Genomic DNA, 27,261 nt, shown 5'->3' with positions numbered 1-27,261 from the left:
GCATTTCTCATTAGCTCAGCAATTAGCATTAGCTTAATCTCCATCATCCCATGTTCGCTCTTGTGTTGGCTATTTTAGCTACTTGTCCGCCTTTAGTGAGAGTGCTACTTGTTCGAAGAACTTTTTTTTGCCACCATGGAGGCGAGGATTATATACTTTGAGGAGAGGATCCACATCAATGGTGCAGGTCATCTTAGCGTCGTGCTTCTCAATGATTTTTTTGTTAGCCGAGTGTCCGCAAGCAGCAGGGAAGGCAGGGACGGGGATGGGTGACTGTGCAACACTTTTTAAGCAGCTCAGCTGATTGGTTAGCGTGACCTGTCCATAGGTAGCATGCCACTTCTAAGCGCTTTAAAAACACGCAGCTTTGACAATCACGAAATGATGTTGTTGAGATCATGATTTCAATCCCAAAACGATAAATCGTTCAGCCCTCATCTCAAGTCACCACTGTCGTTTGGATTTAGTGGAGGTGCATGTTGAGTTGTCATCGTCAACAAGGTGTGGGGATTAACTCATCCACTGCCATTGACGGCTATAGACATCAAAAATTCATTTGAACTATTTCTATTAGTTTAACGTTTTTTCCCACTTTTGTTAACAAAAGTATGAAAACATAGAATTTTTATTGTATTAGAACAAATATAAAATTTGTGATTAATCGTGAGTTAACTAGTGAAGTCATGTGATTAATTCCGTTTAAAAATTGTTATCGCCCGACGCCCCAAATTTTTAATAATCTTTTCTTAAAATAAAAAAAAGCATTATTAAAAATGAAAAAATATATAAATGTTTTTTGTTTTGTTTGTTTTTAAAGAAAAGCTTTTTTTTTTAATTAGGAGCATCAGGCAATTAAAATGTGTAATTGTAATTAATCGCATGACAAATTTTATGTTATGTTCTAAATGTACAAAAAAAAAATATTCTAAAAATTCTAGGTTTTCATACTCTTGTTAACAAAAATGGAAAAAAAATGTTAAACTCATAAAAATAGTTCAAATGAATGTTTGACGTCTATAGTTGTCAATGGCAGTGAAGGGGTTAAGCTATTTGTGTTTTCGAGAATAATAAATACTGTCCATAATAATAAATAATAAGTGAATAATAGTGCGTAGAGTTTGAGTGCGTGTGTTTTAATTAGCTTGTGTGATTTGGCATTATTGTTGGATAACACTCATTTGAATTGAAGCCTTTGTCTTGAACGCTGCCTACGATGTCATCCGCACAACTTGCATGTTCAACAGTCTTATTTGACGCAAGCACTTCCTGTACTTGGTGTTCTTCCCTCATACCGTCACTTCCGTCTTGCTGTTGGTGACTAAGTAGGGCTGCGGGGGCAGGAAGCGAGCGTTCTGAAGTTCCCTCTCGGTAACGCAGAGTTTGGTGGGGCCGAAGCATTGCCTCAAACCCAGCACGTCGTTGCTCTCCCAAGGTCTCGGCGTGGCCGGGCTGGAAAAAGAGCCAAAGGACAGCGACTGCGAGCTTCTCGGGCTCTTGTGCTTGCGTCCGCTCTGCACGCTTGACATCTGTCTGGGCGGGCTGTAGGGGTTGCTGGGCTCCGACTCCGTGTCCACGTGCTCCATTGGAAGGATGCCCTTTGCGGTTATTCCGCTCAGCACTTGGCGGCGGTTGGTGTAGAAGCTGCCGTTGGCTTTTTCTGCTGACATATAGAGAAAAGCGAGATCCGTTAACCAAACTTTTGAGTCCAGGGAAAGGAGAGCTTTTTTTTAATGCCATGGAAATGATCTTTTTAACATTTTTCATTATTTCCTGTTGTGTCGGCTTGTGTTTGAGGTTCCGCTTTACATCCTTTACTGCAAGTCAACATACTGCACAGTTGTCAGGCTTGTGTCTGTACCATGTTGCATCCAATCACCACGAGTCATTTGTGTTCTGAGTTCTCTTGATTGCCTCCTGCCCTCAATCTCATTAGCTAAGATCCACTCTATTTTTGATCGCCCCTAATTATCTGTTTGCTTGCACTTCCGTGGAGTCGGAGGAGCTTCAGCGGCGTCGTCCAAAAGCGTCCCCGAGAGAGATTGTTCAAAAAGACACTGTTCTGCTTCAGGATGTGTATCCATGTTGACGTGTCGTTTCCGACATGTTTTTGACATCCTTTTTTAGAAAGTGCTTCTATTTTTGGTCCACTTTAAGGTTTGGGCGGCTCTGTGTTCTTGTCGAGGCTAATGTGTCTTGTTTCAAATGCCGACGTACGCCGGATCAGTCCCAAAATGATCACTTGAGACAATCAAACAAACGCATCCTATAAATAGCCTTCCTCTCCCCCTGGACCTTGACGGCCTATCGATTAACTGTGAGGAAAGGAAGAATTCAAGACATTTGGAGCAACTAGGAAAAATAAAAAAATAAAATAATGCAATGACATTAATTAAAGTGCCAAGAAACTTTATGATCATTCAGTGAGTTGGTTCTTTGGACACAAATGCAAACTTTAAATGGGATATAGTGAGTTTTTTTTTAGTTGTCTGGAATTGTTTTAAATCGGGAAAAAATCCATCATTTTTCTCCTTCAAAGTTGTGTTTGCATTCTTACCAACAGCCTTGAGGGTGGCATACTTGTTGAGGTCCTTGACCAACGTGTGCGGCTCATAGGGGCTGCTAATCTGATCCAGCAGTGCGTACGGCTCGGCGAGCAGAGGTGATGTCGGTGTTGCGTTGTTCATCTGGGGACTGTCTGAAAAAGTGAAAGCCGAGAAAGACTAAGTATTACAAATAGCACTTAATTCTTGTTTTGTTGAATTTGGTGTACTCTAGAAATCTATACTGTAACCAAATTGCCACTGACAATCCTCTAAAATAATCTGTTGTAGTACCAAGACTGACCCGTGAGGGGCACCAGGCATGCACACTGCCGGAAAATACAAAGAAGAAGAAAGAGTAGTTGTAGCGGAAGACAAGGAAGCTAAGGTAACTGTTAACTGATCTAGTAACTACTGAACTGTAAATGTTTCCTTAAGATATTTATTGTGACGAATAACTTATAAGACATCGGTACAGTGAATGTGGTTAGCACAACTGCAACACAGTTCTGAGGTTGAGGGTTTGAATCCCTTATTTCCGATATGGAATTTGGTATCCTGCTTCCTCTCGCATTCCAAAAAACATGCACGTTCGTTCAGGACCCTGAATTCATCGCTCTTAACGCAGCTCAAGATAATCTAATAAGTAAAATCTGATAAGTGGGTCTTTGCTTATTTGAAAATGGAAAGGTGCGAGTGAATGATTTAAAAGACAATGTTTGTATTTGGAATTGATGGTGTGTTGTCAGTCGTTTCAAGAACAGAAGAACAAATGTAAACTTTCCTCATACCTATAAAAAGCAAAATCATAGTAAATGTTGATTTTGCAGTGTGGAATGAATATTTTCCAGATCTTGTATCTAGTGTGCGCACTAAACAGTAGTGAGCTTCTCTGCGGATGCAGCTGGAGAATCGTGGCTGCTCTCCCAGTCCGACACAAGACATCTGCGTAATTAATTGCGGTGCAGCAAATAGCCTGGCCCCCTCCGGCGTGGCCTGGCATGGCAGAGCAACAGATGTTCGGAAAGTCGCCATTAGATTGGAGTGGCAAGGTAAGACAAGTTTGATCATTCTGCATGCCTGTGTATCAGTATTTTGGATAAAGATGAGAGAATTTAGGAGAAAGTTGACAGTTTGCTAGTTTTAAACATTTAGGGCTATGACGGGGCTATGACGTTAACCGGTAAGTTGTCTGGAAAATTGTAATTACTGTGTCCATCAATAGACTCAAATGGAGCAACTCCACAAGTCAAGTGTATGTTGGCGTTTTGTTTTGGCCATATAGAACCAAAAATAGTACCTTTTTTTTTGTGTGTGTTTGGTCGCCACAGTCTTAAAACATACCCTTTTCCTAAAATTCATTCAATGTTTTATTTTTCAGTTTATTTGTCATACTAAGCACTAAATTCAGAGGTGAGATGATTAATCATGATTTTCATTTGTTGAAATCGACTCATAGGCATAATCAATCAACCCTGCATCACTAATGACGTAATTTAAGAGTCTATCTCTCGTTGTCATTGCCATTGTTAACGGTTTACTAACTTGAGTGGGCCGCTCCTGGCTCTAGGATTTCTGTGGGGGGGAAAAACAGATCATAAATCCAGAATGAGGTTAATGAGACTCTTATTCCCCTTTGGTCAGCAAGAGACTTTATTACTGTGCTAATTAATGCGGAAGAAGTCTCGACACTGTCTCGCCCTGTGATGTAAATGTGCGGCTTTGACGACTGGTTTCACTTCAACACACCTGAACACCAAAACAATGATGATTCACACTGCACCTTAGAATCAACGTGAGTGTTCACTTAGTTGTTCCTGCTACTGTGAGACTACAATCAGCAATATATGAATATGGACACATCTATAGTCGTGCCACAATGAGAAATCATATCTTCTTCAGTCAGTCATGCAGCCTCGGTCTTACGTATCACATTCTTGACATGGTTATAAATCATGTTCCTTAAGTCACAAACCTGGCAAAGTACGACGTCTTTCAGGCACAGATTGAAACAACTGAAAATTCATTTGAACTATTTCTATTAGTGTAACGTTTTTTTCTACTTTTGTTAACAAGATTAAGAAAACCTAGAATTTTTTTATTGGAAATTTAGAATAGATATAAAAAATGTGATTAATTGTGAGTTAACTAGTGAAGTCATGTGATTAATTACAATTAAAAATTTTAATCACCTGATAATTTTTAATAATCTTTTGAATTCTTAAAAGAAAAAAAAAGTTTAAAAAACAAAAGAAAAGATTATTAAAAATTAGGATCGTCAGGCAATTAATATTATTAATCGTAATTAATCGCATGACTTCACTAGTTAACTCATGATTAATCACAAATTTTATATCTGTTCGAAGTGTACTTTTTTTTCCTAGGTTTTCATACTCTTGTTAACAAAAGTAAAAAAAAAAAAGGTAAACTAATAAAAATAGTTAAAAAGATTTTTGGACGTCTATAGCCGTCAATGGCAGTGAATTAGTTAAGTTCTAACCAATCAATGGGAGGGAATGTTGCCAAACAAAAAGTATTAAATGCTCACCAGATGACCCTGAGTCAGATTGAATTCCTTCACGGTCAGGGTTTCCTTTGCGATCAATAACTTATCGACCCGATGGAACTGAACTTAGGGTGCCTCCTTAAGTTGAGCGGCCTGAAAATGTGTTATTTTTGTGTACAAGCGTTCAACTGCCAATAGATTAATAAAGGATGACAATGGCTTTTGCTAGATCTGACGCATATTTTCTATTCCCAGAATACTGAACCGCACGTCTATTTGTTTGTCTTTCGCCTTTAACGCGTTGGCAGAGAGTTGTCAGAGTTGCAGCTTTCATGTCAAAAAGTAGGCCACAAGGTTAAAGACGCTTGTCGCCACTGATAGACACCTCCATGGCACTTGGAAAACGTTTGATAGGAGCATATATTTTTTTCTCAGGTAAGTTAGAGTGGGCGGCACGGTGATGACTGGTTAGCACGTTCGCCTCCCAGTGCAGAGGACGTGAGATCGAGTCCGGGCTTCGGCCTTCCTGGGTGGAGTTTGCATGTTCTCCCCGTGCCTGTGTGGGTTTTCTCCGGGTACTCCGGTTTCCTCCCACATTCCAAGGACATGCATGGCAGGTTAATTGAACACTCTAAAGTTGTCCCCAGCTGTGATTGTGAGTATGAATGGTTGTTCGTTTCTGTGTGCCCTGTGATTGGCTGGCAACCAGTTCAGGGTGTACCCCGCCTACTGCCCGAAGCCAGCTGGGATAGGCTCCAGCACCCTTGCGACCCTAGTGAGGAATAAGCGGTTAAGAAAATGGATGGATGGACGTTAGAGTGACAAGGTGCGATTATTCACGGGAAAGCTCATTTAGGGATTGTTTTCTGTTTGCGCGCAAACTTGAGTGTGCATGCTAACGCTAACAGATGCGAAAGCTGAGCTACTGTACTAACCGGGCACAACCAGCATTGCGTCTGCCGAATGCGCTCGTATTTCCTATGACTAAACGCCTTTCGATTTGTGTTTTAGTCGTTTTAGTGCTCTGTGACAGTTGACAGTGCTGGCTTCTCCCAGAGCAGTTTTCTATGTGTGCTGTCCCAAGTTTTAGACACGATGTCACACAAGATGGGCGCATAAAGATTGAGAAGATTGGATCAGTTGTACTTTTTTTTTTTTTTATATATATACTTTGAATGGCCCCCACAGAAGTTGAGTTTGAGACCTCTGACTTGAGTCAAAACTAACTTTTAAGCGGTAGCTGACTTGGCCATTGTTATCAGTATAAATTCATTTCCTGTAAGTCAGTAATATGTTTGTTTGTCTTTCACTATTACTTCCAATTCCATTACTGTGCTTCAAACTTCATTTGACACTTGTGGCGCTCTCCCAAATGTTCCGAGGTGGAAACCACCAGGGCTACCTAAACCCTCGTTCAATACTGTGGTCTTTGTCGCTTTTACACCTGTTGTCAACAGCACACGCAATGGAGTCAAAGCTTGGTCAATTCTGTTGCAATTTAGTGCTCGTTATTTGGAATCTTAAAATAGGTCAGAATTAATGTGATTCAGTGCTATGCCTGGTGTAATTCTGCCATGAGCGGGTTACCTGATTTTATGGGCCGGCTTGGAAGCGCATTTAAATTGGTACTTGTGGGCTGGTGTGGGCATGTGCACTGCCAACTACAATCCTGTCCAATCAAAGCGGCCCATATCATTCTGTTAATAATTCCTAGCGTACTGATCCTTGACATGAAACTGATTTGCACGTGTACGGGAGGTCGTAGCACACTAAATACTTTACTATACTGTACGGAACTGCTAGCAAACCTCCGCAAGCGGATGATGTCAATTTGGCTAGGGAGACGCCTTGAACTGAGCACTTGGGGACCCCCCCCCCCCCCACACCCATTTCCCATAGATGTGCCACCACCTCTGGGAAACCTCCTTCATGATGCCTTGCAGAGGAGGATCCCAGTTGAACACTTTTGAAACAATGGTTGCTTTGCACGGCTGTAGTGGAAACAAACCTAATAGATCCATGAGACCAAAATATCGCCTCGCCCTAAGAAACTCGCCAAGACTGTCGTCATGGGAACAACTGCTGTTGTCAGTGTAATTAAGCTGCAGTGCTCATTTTCAACGGCTTTTTGGCAACAATATATTGTGTGGGGATTTTTAGCTCTGATCAAAGTCATGCTTATCAGCTGCCTTATTATCCTGACCAATTATCCTGTGGTGTGGGGGTGTAGTCATTTTTACTCTCTAATCTGCTCAGAAAGTAGTCAATGCTGACAATTGTAAATATGTATGCTTCAATATCATAAATTCTGGTGCGTGCGGTCAGCGACAAGTTCAGCCCAAGTGCACACTCCACGACTGATGTTAGACAGAATGACACTGACTGTTGCTGTTACTACTACACTTTCTTCTTCTTTGTATTTTCGGCAACATGGATGCTCCATGCCGCCTCTCACAGAGCAGTATTGGTACTACAACAGACATCTGGTTTGGGGGGATACACATATGAGTGTTGCGATAGATAATGTTTTCTATGGGATGATGCAATAAAAATGTTTTGTTAATAATCATACAGTATATGAAATCCGGTTGGTAAAAATAATAATATGTGCACTGCTCATGACACTTACGGAAACTGTTGATTGCGACTCTTGTCTGCATGTTCTCATAGTGCAGGCCCAGGCTCATCTCGTCCGTATGTTCTGAGGCGGGATGACGGGTCACATGTGCCAAAGCTCTGCAAAGACAATATACAGTAAATGTCCTAACATATTCTAAAGGAGGCACACTGGGAAGAAAAAAAACTGGAGTCATCGAAGTTTTGTATACAATGATGATTTCACATTGCCTTTTTCCTGGAAATGATTTTGCTTTCCTGATTGGATGACTCCACTGCCGGGGCTACAGCGCCACATGTTGCTTTTGCATGCACTTTTGAACGTCCTTTCATGTGGAGAGAAGTTTTATTGAGGGGAAAATTGTGACCAGTGGAGTTGTCGTAGAGTCATGTGACCAAGGCAAAATCTGCATGGTCACGTGATCCACAGGTAGTTGCATCTGTGTATGAAATTGAATTAACAAGAAAAATAATGTGTATAAAAAGTACTACATGCACAAGTTTGGCAAAATATGTGGAGCAAATTAAGTATGTGAGGATTTAAAAAAATATATTTCTACAATCATGTATCAAACTGTCTTTGCCTTCCTGGTTGGCAGTGTGGTACATGTACGGCTCGCGCTATGCAAGCTCTCTCGTGGTACATGAAGAATCACTGAATTAAATGTTCAAAAAATGTCACCGTGGCTTAAACCTTTTTTAATATAATACTTTATAATAATAATAATAATACATTTGTTTGTATTTAACTTTGAAACACATTACATTGCATATAATCTCTTAGAAGTGTTTGTTTTCAAACATTTATGTACGATAGGTGTACATTTTATTATTTTAGTTGAAGTATGTAGGTTCTTATGTCCCTGTTGTTGTCGTCTTACATGCGTGCTGAGTTTGTGTGTTGTATATGCAGTATGTGTGAGTGTTTGGTGAGGCGCTTGGTTGCTGTGGTTACCTGCACACCTGTGCGTTGTGAAGCAATCAGCCAGTCGGCTTATAACAGGAAGACACAGGTGTGCACAGTTGGAGTTTTTGAGCAAGGAAGTATACAGTTTGTGTATGTATGTATGTGTGTGTATGTGACCGTCTAATGAGTGTGGAGTATTTTTGTTGCTGTCTTTTTTTGTATGAGCTCTTTTTAGTCATTTGACACCTGCCCTTTTGTTGGTGTTTTTAAAGCTTTTTTTTTCAAGTGACAAAATAAACTGTTAAACGCACTTTCATAGCGGACCTTGTTTTTACACAGCACAACGCGTTGGAAACGACTTCAAGACCCTCAAGCGGCATTTTGGCAGTGGATTGCCGCTACACCTACATTTCATGGCAATGTTTTTGTTCAAACTGTGCATAGTGTTAAAGTTTATAGCTACTTATGTGGAATAAAACTTCTGTCTCATTTTTGCTCAACATTTAGATGTACTATGCTGCAGAGTCTTAATTTGGGAAATTATGGTAATAAGCAAAATGTAAATTTAGATTATTGAGTGATTGTTAAAAATTCGGATGTGCTGCCGTAGATGACTGCTGTTGGGGTTATAGCGTCACCTGTTGCTTGGCATGCATTTCACGGACTGTGAATACATTTACATGTGATGAAGTTTCATTGAGTATAAACATGGAAATAAAGTATGAATATTCTTAAATACTAAATTGATAATTAAGTAGATTGGGGAAGGAATACACAAGTATCTATACTGTACTGCTTCCTACTCCTTTTCGAACGTGTAAGCACATCGCCTTGTTGTATTGATTATTTCTAACTCTGTTTTGCTGTTGTTGTTTTTTACTTAATAGTTTATAGGTTTAATTTGGCTTCACCCCCTTTTCTTTTCACAAAAAATACAAATAAAAAGTGTATGCCTATATCTCCCCTTACTGTGGCACGTTGTCTCGGTTCGGCCGCTGCGTCTTCTCCAGCCCCAGCTTGGTGAAGACGCCAATCAGCGCCACGATGGCCACCAGCCCGCAGACGATATACACGATCATGTTGGTCTTGTCCTTGGCCGAGTCCTCCGCCACGTCCACTTTGGACGGCGGTCTGCCGGTCATCATCCACGGCGGCGTGTCGTAGTTCTTGCAGGTGGTCTGGTCCAGCCGCGAGCTGCGGAAGGCGCAGCAGAACCTGAAACCGCACGTGCCGCAACAGTACAGGTAGTTGCCCGTCTGGCACACGAACGGCGGGTCCCACTGGCCCATCACGTCGTAGTAGCCGCGGCATTTGTCCTCCGTGTGCGGGCTCTCCGTCACGCTGCTCGTGGTGAACTCCGCGGACTCGTTGTATTCGCTCACCATCACCAGGTCGTCCGCCGCGCGCTCCCCTTGACCTTCCGCCTGGCGCACGGTCACTTTGGCGAGGACATAAGCGAGCAGCAGCTCAGCTCCGCGCATCTTCGCTCACTTTGGTCTTTGATCCTCCACACGCGCGTGGACGCGCTCACATCCTCCGCGCGGAGAGCGGTGCGTAAAAGTGCTTTGGCTGCAACTTGCCATGCGCCAAACCAAAGGCGCCGTGCGCGCAATCGTGCTCTTCTATGCGATACAATCTGTTAGTTCAAAACATGAAAATATTCAATGTGTTAGTTCCAGCTCGGGACTGACTAACCAGAATGGAGAAGGAGCAGCTGGAGGTCGCCAGCCTCTTCCAGGCTGCTTCTCTCCAGCACTGAGTGGCAGCAGACGAGACAAATTGGGTGAGGGAAGATACAGAGGTGTAGTCTGTGTGTGCGTGCGTGCGTGCGTGCGTGCGTGAGAGAGAGAGAAAGAGAGATTTTTTTATTTGGTCAGGTGTTGTGTACTGTCTGAGAAGAGAATATTGCACATTGTGAGCTAAGATGAGTGCCAATTATGTGTTTTGCACAACTTACAGTAGACATTTTCAACTTCATATAGTTTGAAACAGGTGTCGTAACATAGACAAGTTCTAGCAGCAAATCATGTGGACTCGTTAGAGGAGAGATTCAGGCATCTTGTCATGCCTCAGTCACGGCTCTGTTTTAAGCTAACTTTAAACTAGAGCAAGTATTAGCCAACATGGTAGTTAGGGGCAACTTGTCTCAGTCATTTTGGGGTTTGTTGTCACATATGCAAAGAATGGGCCAATGAAAAATCCACCTCTGGGCAACTCGGTTTACATTTGCCAGAATTGCCCTTCCAATGATGAGTCTGGAGAGTGAAAAAGTTAGTTTTGTTTCATTGTTTAAAAATGAAACAAAATGATAATTTTGTCCTTGTTGCAAAATCCGGTTTGACATCTTACCCCATATACTGTGACAACTTACCCAATGGTGGGGCAACATGTCACATGTTCACTCCCTGTATTTGATGGCTTATAACTCTGCACTGACACAAAGTATGACAATGACATATCTACAAAAAATATACCTGAGACTTTGGTCTTTCATCTGCTATACATTTTGTTTTTATATGATGTATTGAATCCAAGAAATATTTAAAAGTATAAAAAGTGATACAACTAGCCCGGTCTCCCTAAAACAGTCCCTGGATGTTATCATGACATGTCTGTTGTGTGCGTTCAAAATACAGGAAAATTATGTTTTTTAAGATTATTTTGAGTTTGGTTCTGGAACAAATTCTGTTTGTAATCTATGTTTTTATACAAGCACATTTGGCTTGTTTAAACCTGCAGATGCCCTGACCGTGGTCCCCTGATCCAAAAAGGTTACTCGTCATTCTCGTTTTCATCCTGTAATGTTGGACACTTCAGACCTCCGGCAAGAGAAAAAGTACAATGGAACGTCACTTAAAATCAGAAAGCAAACAACAACAGCGATAACCATATTATTAAATACTACCCCCTGCAACTGAACATTATCTTTGTAGAACTCTTGTTGTATGTTGTGTAGCAGAGGATGAAAATTCAATATAGTTCCATTTTTGTCAGCTTTGTTATGCAATTTGATTGTCAAGACAAGTCCTCCTGATATTGTCACGTCGCAGTTCCTATCATTGAACAGACACCACGTCACATCCTTCAATGGTGACCATGTGATCTTGAGAAGAAAGGACGTTGACACTCAAGCAGCTGCTCAAAAAGAAAGGGAAAAAAACTCCAATTTATTTTTAGAGGATGTTCTCTACCCCCCCCCCCCCCCCCCACACACACACACACACACACCCCTGATTGATGAAGGGATGCTTGCAATTTGCCACTTGAGAAATCTCTTTTATTTATTTTAAAATGTTTTATGTTGAATAATCTTAGCGGTGGGAGGCTACTTTTATTTACAATTGGCCACCGGGGGACTTTTGGCTTGTTTCATCTCGTGCGTCTCCTATAAATAGTTACACTCCCTGAAGGAAGAAACTTTTGGAGTTGCTTTCAAGTGCGAACAGCGCAGCTTCAGTCAGGAGGAGGACCGCCCGACAGCGAAACGACCACCTGGTTAAATAACAGGCATGCGAGTCTTGAAGTAGCTCGTCCGTATGGCTGAAGAGAGCGTTAGTGAGTCAGCGCTGCTCATGCAGGGACCGCTTTGTTATGTGAATGAGAAGCATCGTGATCTGTCTAGATGGCGTTTATACCCCAATTACCTCCACAGGGATGTTTTTACGAGATCATAATGAGGGTGGCAGCATAAAAGGGACCCCTTTACTCGACTTTCCCAAACAAATGAGCTGAATTTTGCAGGTGCTTCCGTCTACAGTTGCTGCCAAACTAGGTTAGTCTCAGTTTTCCATACCAAGATGCACCTGGTTGATGTGGAAATTAATTGTGGTTCAGTAGGATGAACTTGAAATGAAATCATTATTTTAAAAGTGTTTCCTTCTCTATATTTAGCCTCTGTGCTAATGTGCAAATTGTGCATAATGCTACAGTGGCTTAAATGTATACTTTTTGGACCAAAACATCTGTCTCGAGGTTGATGAATACTTAGCGCTACTACGCTAATGTATGATAATGTAGGGCAAGATTATAGTGCTTGGAAAAGTATTTTTTAGGTGGTACTTGGTATAAAAACAGCTTGAGAACCACTCTACTGGTGGGTTTCATTGGTGCTAAGAAACAAAACTCATGAGCAGAATAATTTTCACACTTTATCATGTTGTCTGTATGACTAGAAAGGAAAAGCAGCAACATATTGGGCTGATTTGTTTCGCAAAAATTTCAACCCATGGTATGTGTTTCCAAGCATGCCTCCATACCGCTTTTAGTGTTGCAGGGCATGCTTTTAATGGAATTGTTCAACTTTGCACAAAATAATGCAAAAAAAAAAAGTCATATAAATTTGACATTTGGGGGGAAAACTGCTTTGAAATGGAAAAAGTGTCAGGGTTTGTCGTGGATGTCGACATCTTTGTGCACTCACGGCCAAAAGAACCTTTGTAGCACACTTTCTTTCGTTTTCTCCGTCCCCAAGTGAGCCCCCATTAATTGGGTGTGGGCCAACTGTAGCACTGTGAAGCGGTGTATTTGGGGAACGAGTAACTGTTCAATGATTTTAACATCACTTTTAACTATTTGATACAAGAGGCAATTTTGACCGGGTTCCCACTAATATACCCTCAATATTCTGAAGGTTTTTTAACACATTGCCGAGGGTAGAGTCTTGTAATTGTGCCGTTCCATACTAACCTTTAAGGGGCGCGTCTGCTTTTGGGGGTTCCCTGTCGTCTTCGCTGGATGCGAATTGTGACTCGGAGCCCCCCGAACCCCTGTGTGTGACTTCTGGTCCGCTTACTTCCGCTGCTAGCGCTCGGACACACTGTTTTCTGGGTTTGCGACGGAGACACTTCTGTGCTTCCAGCCACAGCATCTCGAAAGCCGGCCAATTACGGCCAATTAGGACCAGAACAGGAAGGGCCTTGATCACTCCCACTTCCACTTTGAAAGTGCCTTTAGTGGTGGTGAGTTTCACCATGGTGGTAGGATATTCACAAACATCTCCATAGACACACACAACTGGTACTCGATCTTCCTGGGACAAGGAAGAGGCCTGCACCACAGCCTCTAGGACCAGGGTCCTAGCACTTCCGGAGTCGAGCAGGGCTTCGACATCACACTGATTCACTGTTACAGGGCATGTGGACCTGAGACTTCCGCTTTCCCGCAGGAGGGCGGCAAAGTGAGTATGTGTCCTACTCGCAGTCTCTGCAGTGGACATGGGCACATCTGATTTCCCGCACTGCCATGAGATATGTCCACCCCTCCCCACAACGATAGCACTGTCGAAACTCAGGGCCCAGGCCCCCTTGTTGCTGTACCGGTGTTCTCAATACCCTTGTTGGTCCTGCCGTGGGGAACCGGTCTGTCATAGGGCTACTCAGGCGAGGAACTTGGGGCCGAGGAGTCACTGATGCTTCGGACCCCTTTTGGGATAGTTTTAACATTTCGGAGGCGGTTTGGAAGTGTTATACTGCTTCGATCAACTCTATGGCCGTTGTCACTTTCTGTTGGCTGATGTCACTTTCTTTTGGCCTCATAGGGCAGGGCTCGTAAATATCGGTCCATGACTAGAGTCTCTATTATTTCTGCAGGACTTTTCTTGTCCGGTTCTAGCCATTTTCTCGTTATTCTGATGAGTTCATGCATCTGTGAGCGGGGCGTGGTCTCGATTTTAAATGACCAACTATGAAAACGCTGGGCCTTGCTAAATTTAGTAAGCCCATGTCGGCTCAGGATCTCTGCATTTGGCTGCTCATAATCTTGTGCTATGTCAGTCTCTAAATCCTGGTATGCTTGAAGTGCCTCACCTGAGAGAAACGACACCAAGAGTCCCACCCATTGGGATTTCGGCCACCCTTGTGTTGCTGTTGCTTCAAAGGCATGAAGATATGCGTCCACATCATTGGTCATCCCCATTTTGGGGATGAAGTCGCTGGCCTTGGCTTTAGTTCTTGTTAAATGGAGCAGCTCCTCCTCTTTGAGTTGGTTGGCCTTTATCTGCTGCTGGAGTAGGGCCACGTTGGTTTCCCGTTGGGCCTTCTGGGTCTCCAACGGCACCTGCATTAATTGCTCTATCTGGTTTTGTGGTTGGTCTAGGTGGACCTCGGATATCCGCTGGATTAGATCATCAAGGTCATCAGTCTTCACCATCCGCCTTTACGCCCTGGCGCCCACATTCGCCACCATATGTGACATCATGAGAGGCGCACCAGGACAGGAGGAGTCCTTTTTTCAGAGAGAGAGAGCTCAGTATTGTTCATTCGGTAATCTTACCGATTCAACGTCATCATCATTGTTCTCTCTTTTTTTTTGGTGTGTGGGGGGGGGGGGGGGCGTGCGTCTGAGTTTGTGCTCATTAATTCACCTGAAACCTATTATAAATCCCATATCCTTCACCTAAACCGAAGACTTCAGAATCACGCTTGAGTCGCGAAGTTGTCAGGAGACCCGAGGAAGGATCAAAGAAAAGAAAGAAAAGTGAAATCCAGCACCGACCAGACAGCACCTACTACCCACAGGGTTACAAACCAGAATCTTTCACCAACCCCAGAAACATCTAAATTCCAACAAATGAGGGAGACCTAAAGAAACCAAAGGAAAGACTGAAGAAAGGAAGGAAGCATAGATGAAGTGAGATCACTATAAAACATGAAAATAAGTGTCTGCAGTGTTTTGTGAACACTGGAGACAAATGTCGGAGTCTGAGAGTCCCATTTTCTTCATCATGTATTGAGTAATATGTATTCTATGAATAGTTTTATATTGCATAAGTTGTAAATTTGTGTGTTTTGTCATTTTAAATATGTTTTCACAAACTTGAATCCAGAAGTCAGATTCCGGAGCTATAGACAGGTCTGTCTCCCAATTCGAGGGTCATGGGTAAATAAAACTGTTTCATCTGTGTACGAAAGTAACATATATATTTTTGAGAGTTTTTTTGTGGTTGTCGGAGAAAGCTCTTTAGCTAAAACAAGCGTTGGAGCGTACCCCAAAGTGTTGGAATTTGTTTATCATATTTATAACTTGCAGATAATGTAAAAAAAAAACAACAGTTTTTGTATTTTTGAAACAAGTTTGTATATGATATAAACGTCATATCTGAGAAAAGATGGTGGAGATGTGTAATTCTTTTCTGCTCCCACACACCTAAATAGAACGATTGATTGTTAAATTGAAATTCGGGGTTATGCTATATGGGAGAAAGCCCGTAGGGCTCCAATTGGGATTTTGTGATTTCTAGTGCCTTCCACCAGGCGGTCAGGGTGGAGGAAATCATTGGGTTTTTAAAACAATTGTGTCGCTTAACCAATGTTGTAAAAAAGAGTAAATCTGAAAGTCTGAGATTATTACAATCCTTCTGTTCTAGTTCCAGCCAACAGTTGTTCTCTTTTTATTCCAATCAGCCAGGCCTGATTTAATCAAGGGGCCTAAGTGACCACACCTGGTGGTGTTGTGAGGCATCCTGGGAGATGTAGTGTCCTGATGGGCGGCCTTCCACTACACGTCCCCTCGTGATGCCACAACACAGAGACGTTTGAAAACATGCAAGTGTCCAAAAGGAGATGCTGAGGACGTTTAATGGATGTAATGAATATGCCAAGTCTGGAGTGGCACTGTAGGGCAGCCACAGGGAGTTAACGGAGTTAGCCGTATTACTTCTCCCAAGAAACATTTCTCGGCATACGATCCTATACATTTACAGTATTGAAATATATAGATGTCTAATCTGTACGTATACGTATAGTTTATACAGTAGTCCGCTCGCGAGATGGGAGGAGTAAGATGGCCGCCCTGTCGCTTCAACGGCTTGCACGGGCGTGTATGGGCTATCGGCTATCCAATAGTACATACAGATCAGTGAGACGAACACAGGAGAAGACAATGCCGGGCCTTGACAATCTCTTGAGTACAATTTATATTGTAAATAAACAGTTTAACATTGCCTGTCGCCTTTATAAATACCTTAAAACAAAAAGAAACCATGCAGAAATACAGATTCTTAGTCAATAAAACAGAATCTTCAGCAATAACATTGCTAAATATTTACCAATGAGCGTTAGCACACTCCTGTGGACGAAAACGGTAAAGTTTTACTATGCAGTAAATTACACAAAGAACATGAACATTAGTTAAACAATAAAACATTGCTCCAATATGAACCTTGTTCCCTTCTCAGCCAGGTGCTGAAGAATCGTTCACTGAATTAGTTGTAAACTTCAGTTTTCTCTGATTTCCTGTTGCGTTTTGAAATCTTTCCACTCTGGAGCCCGGTTCCAAAAGTGATCGGTTTCAAGCTCCGAAATAGGTTTTCGTGTGGACGGGGCCTAAATACATACACACTAATTGACACAACGAGACACACTTGGGCAAGACACAAGTGGTAGAGGGTGCTGATTGGTTGACACACGAGGAAGGGCAGGCAAACACAAGTGGACATGATCAGACTTGACGAGACGGGGGAAGCACACAAGGATAATATGACAAAACATGACCGAAACTTAAGGACAAAAATTCAACTAAACCAAAACTAAACCCGAGCCATGACAGAAGTAAAACAAAAACGAACCCAATCTCAACCCAAATTATGACACAAAGTATTGCAAGTGTTTTCAGTCTGTATTTTTTAGTCTGACTATATATCCCGTTGAATAAACGGCTGAAAGTGCATTGGTGACTCCAGCTCTCCTTGCCCACATGTAAGGGCATCACAATAACTACTCCACCCCCCCCCCCCTCCACACACACACACTTTATGGCGGCATAGCTGGAACTCGCGCTTAACAAATCTTTTGGCTCACAACACAAAGTCAAAAAAACACACATCGACCAATCAAACTCTTGTAAATTGAAAAACACAAAAGTTGGGGTACTCGTAAATCAAGGTATGCTCATGTTTATCACTTAACTTTTGTTTATATTTCGCCCCTTAAATTTTTGTATACATGAGTATTTTCTATAATTACGACTTTGCTACTCTGTTAGCCTAGCACGTTCCAACTCGCAACGTCCTAATTCTGATGACATCACCTTGTTCAGTGCTTTCTTTTGTACAATTTCCTACTAAAGTGCAGTGAGAGCATGACAGCCGCTTGAAACGCGCCCACTGCGACGTCCTTTAGACGCGGGATCAGGTGGGCCAACCAGGGTGCCTGTAATTCTTCTTTGACACAGAAGGAGAGGGCGTAATTAAACGTGTAGGTCTTTTCACATAATGACTCTCCGTTGAATGGATAACACACAGGCCTTGTCTTTTATGCTGTACAAAAGATGAGTGTTCAAACATGCTGTTGGTATAGAGGAGAGTCCACAACGGTGGAGTCAATTAACACACAAGAAGGTAAGGTGACAAACATGAACGTTCAACCTCGTCGTGACAAGCCCCAAAAGACTTTGATGCCGCCGTCGACGTGCAGAATATTCATCACTTATTGTGATCTGCGTTGAAGTCTGCGTCCGTTCAAAGACGGTCTCATCTAATTCTGCTCATTTGGGCCGCTATATTTATCTGTTCTTTGAAAGCGGATGCTTTTAATATCGGCGTCGAGAAAAGGTTGACAGGAAGCAGGACTTCAAAAGTGTTAATTTACAGATCAGGGTCATAATAGGCAGGATTATACACATCCGCGCCACAAATAACTGCTTCGTTCCTTCATGTGTTTTAGTAAGTAGAGCATTTCACAAACCCTGAAAAAATCCATCCATTCATTTTCTATCATGATTGTCCTGTTGAGGTTAGAGTTCAATGTGTCATGAACACAAGATAGCTGACAACATCGTCCTGTGCCTTGTAGGAAAAGAAGCCGCTGCATATGTACAACTTATAACGAGATTTTAACCCTCAACCGCCAAACTTGGAAGAGAACGTGCTAACCAGTAAGCCACCCTGCAGTCCTAAAACAATGTTGACACAATTACAGTTGCAGGCTTGGGGAGTAACGGAATACATTTACCACTGTTATGTAATCAGATTACATTTTTTTTAACTGTATTCCCTTACAGTTACAGGAAAAAACATGTAATCATATTACAGGTAGATTTATTAAAAATGGGGATTACTTTGAGGATTACAATTTCTACGATGAAAGACAGTATGAAAGAGGGTGAGAGGAGAGAGACAGAGAGAGAGAGAAGGACAGAGCGAGAGAGAGCGCGTACACGCCCACGCAAGTGGGACCGCTGTCGGGGAGGTGGGAAAGAACGAACTGACTAGTCGTGTCCTCCACACGCGGGCAGTTTGAAAAAGCTTCACGGACGGGAGGAGGAAATAGAGACCGGTATTCACTGGAACTTACTCGGAGCGAAAGCTTGAGCTGAGAGTCCAGCGGCATGCTACGCGCTGTAGCTTCTTGCTCGCTACAGCCCGCTAGCCTACAACCATAATGTGAGTTACACCTTCCAAACAAATCTTCCTCCCACCAATTCACTATTTAAACATCATACACAACATATACACGGCTAAACTTGTGACTGGGATAAAAGTTAATTTTGCAGTTTAATTTTGCAGTTGATGTCACGCATCGTCATCTTCATTGGATCCATCCATCCATCGCCTACATGCTTTTTAATTACACTAGGATTTTTGCTATTTGTCGGCTGCCCGGGTCCCTATCACCCGCAAATAGCAGGGGCACATTGTATAGAATATATATTGTGGTGATATTTATTTTGATTTTGTCTTCATGAGCATACTCAATATTGGAGTAATCCAAAAGTAATCCAGTTACATTACTTTAATATTATGGTACTTGGATGACGTTACTAACTACATTTTTAGCAGGTAACTTGTAACTATAATGTATTACAATTTAAAAGAAACCCTCCCAACCCTACAGTTGACTATTTAGTTGGATTTTATTTGAAATGAATTCATGGCAAATAGTGATGAATTTTTTGTGATGATATTATTATGCATCGTTTTAAAAGCTGCTGTGAGATGTCATCAGGTGTGGCGAGGAAAATTCACTTAATTGGCGCTCAAATTATTATTTAGGATCTGACTGTGTGTTTTTCTTCAATTGCAAAATCATTATTTCCGTGCATGCTGTTTATGACATTTATGTTTGGTGGTGTGTCTTGAGGTATTTCCAAGGTACTTATCTCATTAAAAGTTGGGAAACATTATTCTTTCCTTTTGAGTCATGCAAATGTGCCCAAAAAATGGTACAGATATGGAGGATCCTGTGTAAAAATAATAATAATAATAATAATCTGAGGATCGTGTTGAAAGTGTAATTGCCTGACTGGAGAAGATGGTCCCACCATTAGCCCGCCAACACTTCCATTTTTAAATGTCCACGGTATCATGTGCTATTATCCTACTTTCAAAGGCTTTCTGAGGGCGCTTGATGGAGGGCTGCTACTAAATTGTATTTGGTGTTTCTCACAAAAGAAGAGATCTCCCCCCCCCCCCCCCCCATTTTAAAACAGTTCCCAGGTGTAGAAATAAACTCACATCAACATATGCAAAGGATAAAGAATGTACTTTTCATCACGCTCCTTGAAATGGCGGTTTTTGGAGGGGCAGTTCTGTCTCATGGAAATGTAGACATCTTGGGACGGTGTTAGGGCGTTGTGACAACGTACCCTAAGGACTATCATCTGCGTCATCTTTTCCAACCCATCTTGTGACAGTTTTGCAAAAATGTGACAAGCAACAAATCAAGTGACTTTTTGTGGAGGCTCTGGAACTCCCTCCAGAGCAGATGTTCACACCTCCAAAGTGAATAGCTCCTGAGTAATTTAACCATGTCCATCCTTTGAAGATTCAATTATATTTTCACTTGCGGAGGCAGCACTTCATCACCAAGCTGCTGAGGTGCACATTGTCAATTAGTGCGGGCAAATTTAAATAGCCGCCACACCTCCTATGTCCACAACATAGACAAATAATTTTATGTGTGCCAGTTAGCTATTGGCTAAGGCTAATCTGCTTGACAGCCGAGTGAAACTGGTTTTTGGGATTGGTTATAATGTAAATTAGCTCTAGTGGACAGAAGTCCAGAAGGGCTTACTTACAAGCACAGCAACAGGAATGGGTAGATAACAAAAGATTTACGTGGCTGTTAATTTCATACTTGACGGGGGGGGGGGCAGGCGCTTCAGAGACGCAACTATTTGTATACAAGCCATCAAAACGGTAAATTCCTATATGTCCACTTTTTAACTCATTCACTGCCATTGACGGCTATAAACGTCAAAAATTATTTTGAATTGTTTTTATTAGTTTAACAGTTTTTTCCACTTTTGTTAACAAGAGTATGAAAACCTAGATTTTTTTTTTTGCACATTTAAAACAGATAGAAAATGTGTGATTAATCATGAGTTAACTAGTAAAGTCATGCGATTAATTGCAATGAAAAAATGTAATTGCCTCTTGCCCCTAATTTTTAATCTTTTCTTTTTTTAATGAATTTATGGCAGTGAATGAGTTAATATCAAATGACAAAATGAGTATCAGTATGAGATCAATGAATAGTGAACATGAAACATGGCTAACGTGTTATGGCATGTGAACATATTATATTATAACACATATCGTTTGCTGGTAATGCTACGAGTACTGACATTTTTCCCTTTTGTCTTCCTCTTCAGTTGGCAAGCAATCAAAGAGGCGGTGGAGTGCAGGGGAAACGTCGTCATGGTAACAGAAGAAACAGCGGCGATGACCGCGAGAACCGAGGCAGCCCTGATCTTCCGTGATCTGCTATCACAGCTGAGCATCATTACGATGAGGTAGACGGCTCGGAGACGGAGGGACCCATGTGCTTGCAAAGGTCACAGGTGGATTTGCGGGGCGGACATTTAATTTGTTCTTTAAGCTTTAATTAAAATGTTTTTTTATTTCAATCATTGAATTGTCTAACAAGATGTGGACACTTGAACACATTTCTTTTGTTGATGTGAGGTCTTTCATTAGAGTAGGCTGAATGCCATAAATATTAAGTATTAAAGACAATTTCCTACAATACGTAGGCCACCTTTTAATATGTTAATTGAGCTTTTTGTCTGGAAACTACAATGTGGACAATTAAATTAATTGATATATGGGGGGGAGGGTTTGTGCCAGAAACATGGCAAAGTGAGAGCATTAAAAAATTTACAATTTGAATTTTAAAAAAAGGCAATACAGAATTGCAAACGATTCAATGCTACCCTGATGATAATCAGATGATGACATGCCAAAATACTGATTATTTAGTAGGGGTGGGAATCTTTGAATGTCTCACGATTCGATTCCCATTTTTGGTTCTGCGATTCGATGCAGAATCGATTTTCGATTAGGAACGATTTTTGATTCAAAATGATTTCATTGACAATGATTTTTGCTTCTTCTATAGATGTGCAAGGAATTGTAATGATTTACTCGCTAATGCTAATTAGCGCGCTACTCGTGGCACTTTTATCACTCAAAAGAACGGCTCCACGCTGAAAAAAAACTAACTTTTATTGGAATAACTTGATCGTGACTTTTTCCTTCTACTCTCTAATGTGGCTACAACTTAACAGTGTATTAGACCGCATGGAATCACACTGCCCACAGTGGCCACACCGGGAACAACATGAATAGCGCTCTAAATAAAGGCGCACACAGACAAAGGCAAGACAATATAAAATAATTTAAATAAAATCGATTTTGGGACATTTAAAATCGATTCTGAATCGTACTAAATGAGAATTGCGATTTTTTTTGAGAATCGATTTTTTGGGGCCACACCCCTATTATTTATTTTCACGCGTGTAATGTACAACTTCATCTTGAAAAGTAAAAAATAAATAAATTAATTAAAATACACAAGCTTATTCTGAAAAATAGAGATTTTCATCTTGTAATGTATGGCTACATTCTCATACTATTATCATTTTAATAATAATAAAGACTTTAAAAAAAAAAAGTTTAATCCTTAAAAATGTTTCTAATGTCTCCTTTCAAATGGATAAATCCGGTCCAAAACTGACATGATTCAACTCTAAACTTGGGATTGACAATCATGCAGAACCAATTTGCTGCCACTACCAAAATGGTCAAAGAGGATCCCGACTTCTTGTGTCCGGTGACGAAACAAATAACTGGTTAACGTAGATGAACAGTTGTTGATTGGCAGGAAGCGACTGCAGAGTGTGTGTGTGTGTGTGTGTGGAGGGGGTTGTGTGGTCTGAAAATAGGCCTGATCGAAGTGCCGTGTTTCACATTACATCGCACCAACTCGAGACCTCAGCGAGACCTCACTGGTGTCCTCTGTCACTTTTCAAGGCACTCCTAATTTAGAGGACACTGTTCAAGGTCAAGTCGCATGCATCTACATCACTGCATCTGTATGATGGTTTGTGTGCAACTTCCTGTCTAGTTTTGATATATTTTAGCCTTGAATCGATATATGCACAGTTTAAAAATGTTTTTTTTGAGCAATTCCAGTCGTACATCCACTGGAGGGGCATATTATGGAAATGCTTTTAACTCAGTCACTGCCATTGACTATAGATGTCAAAAATTCATTTGAACTATTTCTATTAGTTTAACATTTTTTCCCACTTTTGTTAACAAGAGTATAAAAAAACTAAAAAATTATTGTACATTTACAACAGATAGAAAATGTGTGATTAATCATGAGTTAACTATTGAAGTCATGCAGTTAATTACCATCAAAAATTGTAATCGCCTGACACGATTTAAAAAAGAAAAGATTATTAAAAATTAGGGACGTCAGGCGATTAAAATTTTTAATCGTAATTAATCACATTACTTCACGAGTTAACTCATTCACTGCCATTAACGGCTATAGACGTCAAAAATTCATTTGAACTATTTCTATTAGTTTAATATTTTTTTCCACTTTTGTTAACAAGAGTATGAAATTGTAATTAATCGCATGACTTCAATTGCTAACTCACAATTAATAAATAATAAATAATCAGTTCTAAATGTACAATAAAAAAAATTCTAGGTTTTCATGCTCTTGTTAACAAAAGTGGGAAAAAATGTTAAACTAATAGAAATAGTTCAAATGAAAAAAAAATTCTTAAGAAAAAAAATGAATAATAAATATATTAAAACAATAAAAAAAAAAAAATTAAAAATTAAAATAAAAAATTAAAAAATACAATTAATTTTTGACGTCTATAGCCGTCAATGGCAGTGAATGAGTTCATTGCTCCAATACATAAAAAGTCAAAGTCTAAGGCCGCTGCCCATTATAGGGCAACTATTGAAACATTTATATGCATGTATAATCAGTGATGGTTCCAACAACTAGCGTCCGTGCAGTGTCCACACATTGTGCAGACAAGCAAGCTCGTTAGGGCCCTTGAAGCTCACGTCTTTAGAGCAGAAGGGAACTCTCGTCTCGCCATAATGAGCCTGACAAGACACCGGAGACTCGTGAAGGCAGCAAGGCGGCCGCAGGAAATAAGTAGAGGCGGTCTGACGGCATCCTCCCCATTAGGGGAGGAAGGTTTCGGCAGGGTGCAATTGCTTCCACTGTGCAGGTACGACCTTAACAGGTAAGATTACTTCTCGTGCATTTGCTTGCAATTTAATGAAAATTGCACGGGTGACAAGTGGTCACTTTCCACCATCGTGCACACCGAAAAGAAAATAATCACGCTACCAGATGAAGTCGTAATTTTACGAGAATAAAGTTGTGTGTTTTATCGAGTTAATTAGTCATCTATTTTCAAGATAAAAAGTTATACATGTTCCAGAAGAATTATTGTTGAGGAAAAAAAGTTGTACACAATTTAGTAAAAAGTCTCATATTGACAAATGAGAGAAAACACACACATTCTCACACAAATATCGTAGTGGGGCCATCCAATTGACATAATACATTTCGTAGCCCCTTACCCTAACCTTAACCTCCATAACTGATTGCCTAACCAAACCCAACCAAAATCAAATTCAAACCTAAACTATAAAACCACATCTTGACCCTCAAAAAGAAGTCTTGACTTGTGAAAATGTCCCCACAAAGCACCGGTATCCTCACAATGATAGTGAAAACCCGGGATATGCCCCACACAAGGTTATAAATACACAAACACACACACACACACGTTGGGTTTACATTTCTAGTGGGGACATCTCATTGACATAGACCCTTACCCTAACCTCAACCAAAAATTTTGACTCTCGAAAAGAAGTTTGGACTCATGCGGACCACCAAAATGTCCCCACAAGGACACGTGGTCCCCACAATGATAGCAAAAACCCAGGAAATGGTCCCCATGATGTGATATAAACCCGCACACACACACGGAGGACGGCTAAATTGGAGCTCGGGGGGAGTCGCAGGTGTTTCCATCATCACCTCCAAATGGAATCGGAAAACATGCAGATCCGTGGGCAGCGCAATGAACACATTTGAAATGAGTTAATGATATTTCCAATAGGGAGATTGCGCTGACCACGCACACTCATGCACTGGAAATTAGAAACAAAGCCAAATGACAACATCCCATCTCTCAAATGGCTCAGGCCTGGTCACACTCGAAATGATTTTCTTTGGATCACCTTTGCTTGAGTAATTCTCCATTTTCATTTTTGTGGTCATACCCATAGATATGAATATATATGAATTTGAATGGAGGTGCCCCTTATTATGGCCTCTTCTAATAACGTGGTTCGAGATTTAAGAACATCTTGATAATTCCACATTTGACAATTGCTGGGTAAAATCAAATTATCTCGCTCTGATGGCTTCATAAAAAGCTTTTCATATTTGGGACAGAGGAAAGGTAATATAAAAAGGCTCGGACTCGGATATAATTGAACGGCACATATTCACACAACAAAGGGAATAGATTTTCAAAGACATCAATGCAAAGTAATGTCTTTAGTGTGTGAATGTTGAAGACTCCTTCCAAGTCTCAACCAATTCAACAATATTCAGTCCATTCAGGACATCTTGAGAACTTTGTTTTACTTTCCAAATGTTCAAAAGAAACACCGCCAAATCAATTAGGACTACACTTTTTCTTTCACATCGTGTGGCGGATTCAAACAATTCCAATGTCAAACTGTTCCGCTGATTATGGACAATTGCGCTTGCCAAACTTCCATCACTATTTTGCAGTTTGTTAGCATATCAACTGTTAGAAAGTTAGCGTTTGATCTGCTGCAATTAGAAATACTGTCTGAATGCAGTGCGAGATGTAAAATCTTAACCAATCGCCCGTGCCACCTTCTCTTTTTCGGTCACTTTCTATTATGTTAAAAACCAACCAACCAACTGTTAGCATGTTAGCACTTTTTAGACATTTAAACTACTCAGGACCAAATTCAGCTTTTATCATTTTTCCACATCACTACATTCCCTATATCCTTTAACTCTCCAACATTTGAGTTCAGTAACTATGTGAGGGAAGTTGATTAAAATGGCTGAAGATGCATATGCAGTACCTCACAGTAGAGGGCAGCAGTGGTCTGTGAACTGTCGTGAGCAGGCTTGCAGACCATGTTATGTGAGCGTTATGAAAAGTCAACTTTGAGCAGCTATTTGCTCCACGGTGATGGATGTGTTGTTATATTTTAACTTCACCACGTCTTTTATTAGCTCCCGCGGCTCCCAAAATAAATGTTCTGGATTGGAACGATGTATCCTTTTTTCTTTTTTTGTTTATGTATTCTAAACCACATTAGCAGTTCTTCAGATTTGTTCTGTTGGTCTCATTTTGATCATGTTTTCAGTTACTTTGTGGTCCAGTGATATATTAGCGCCTGGAAACATCACATTGAACTTTTTGGAAACAACAAACGTTCCCTTTGGATCCAAAATAAGCCATCAATTGTTGTCATCTAATGTTGGCAATAAAATAATTAGTTTTAGAGTCAAACTGTTTTTTTTAATGAACCTTACAGGCAATGTTTTAGGCAAGTAGCCTATGCATATATATATATTAAAAGTGAAATATTCAGATCCCACGGTCTCCCAACTCATATGACATAACCTGCTTGAGTCATCCGAATGCATCCTGACCAAGCAGAAGAAGAATTATGTTGTTGTCTTTTTTTCTTCCTTCTGTGTGGACAGTGAGGGAATGCTCCCCCAAGGAAAGCTTGTGGCCTTTGCACGCCGTGATGCAAATGCCATGTGGGTGTGGGATCTGGACTCGACTCGCTCCGGGCCTGAGTAAATAGTGCAGCCATTCCTGGCATGGCTGCGTATGGCGCAGGAAGGAAATGTCTGTAATCGGGGGAACTTTGACGCTTTCCCATAGCTGGCTCAGGGACTGGCTTGGCAGCAGAGAGATGACAGTGTGTTAAAAGTGGCTCTCTATGAGCCCTTCCACATGTTTTACTTTTAGTCTGTATGCTCCAAAAATATTCTATTTCTAAAATTCTAATGTGAAATTTGGAGTGCAATGAATAGTTCCCATGTGAGGGTTTTAACATTTCTCCAGAGAGCCTAAAGATTATTTCCTGCTGTCCAATGAGCCAAATAATCTTTTCCTCTTCATAGAAAACATGTCAAGAATGTGTAAATGGCCAGCAATGTTTGAGTCCTTACATGCTATTTCACAGCATTTTAAAAAAAAGACATTGGTCCAAGACAGGAACCCTGGGGCACCCCGTTATATTTCATTGTAACTTAAGTGATCGTGATTTTTAACATGGTTACTGGTTTTAAAAATATAAGAGGGATGCTAGAATGCATTCAATGCCACATATACTGTGCACAGTATTTTGCCACAAAAATAAA

At 41.0% G+C, this 27,261-nt stretch overlaps 1 protein-coding gene and 1 long non-coding RNA gene across 3 annotated transcripts; one reads left to right on the top strand and one right to left on the bottom strand.

Moving 5' to 3' along the window:
* shisa9b (shisa family member 9b) lies at window positions 1-10,323 on the bottom strand. 2 transcript variants are annotated; one of them, XM_086080314.1, is made up of 4 exons: window positions 9,539-10,323; window positions 7,676-7,782; window positions 2,555-2,695; window positions 1-1,660 (listed from the first exon to the last, which is right to left on the bottom strand). In XM_086080314.1, the coding sequence occupies exons 1-4, from the start codon at window positions 10,048-10,050 to the stop codon at window positions 1,287-1,289; spliced, it is 1,134 nt and encodes a 377-aa protein (XP_085936440.1). In that variant the 5' UTR covers window positions 10,051-10,323; the 3' UTR covers window positions 1-1,286. The 2 variants fall into 2 exon arrangements, with proteins under 2 accessions (XP_085936440.1, XP_085936449.1); XM_086080323.1 differs by having other exon boundaries at window positions 1-1,657.
* LOC147182359 (uncharacterized) lies at window positions 2,897-14,842 on the top strand. Its single transcript, XR_015095558.1, has 3 exons — window positions 2,897-2,928; window positions 3,392-3,592; window positions 14,663-14,842. It is a non-coding gene; the product is annotated as an uncharacterized LOC147182359 (long non-coding RNA).
* Window positions 14,843-27,261: the final 12,419 nt, after the last annotated feature.

The sequence above is a fragment of the Leptonotus elevatus genome, chromosome 1, assembly GCF_054856555.1.
Source record: "Leptonotus elevatus isolate MCC_2025b chromosome 1, RoL_Lele_1.0, whole genome shotgun sequence".
Classification (NCBI taxonomy): Eukaryota; Metazoa; Chordata; class Actinopteri; order Syngnathiformes; family Syngnathidae; genus Leptonotus; species Leptonotus elevatus.
Note: the sequence above shows the minus strand (reverse complement) of the source record. Positions and strands in the feature narration are given on the sequence as shown.

Excerpts from the sequence above, each read along its gene's own strand:
- shisa9b (XM_086080314.1), bottom strand. The coding sequence starts at position 10,050 with ATGCGCGGAGCTGAGCTGCTGCTCGCTTATGTCCTCGCCAAAGTGACC. Across the intron at positions 7,783-9,538 it reads AACCGAGACAACGTGCCACA|AGCTTTGGCACATGTGACCC; the intron begins GTAAGGGGAGAT and ends TTGTCTTTGCAG. Across the intron at positions 2,696-7,675 it reads AGTCGCAATCAACAGTTTCC|ACAGTCCCCAGATGAACAAC; the intron begins GTAAGTGTCATG and ends TCACTTTTTCAG.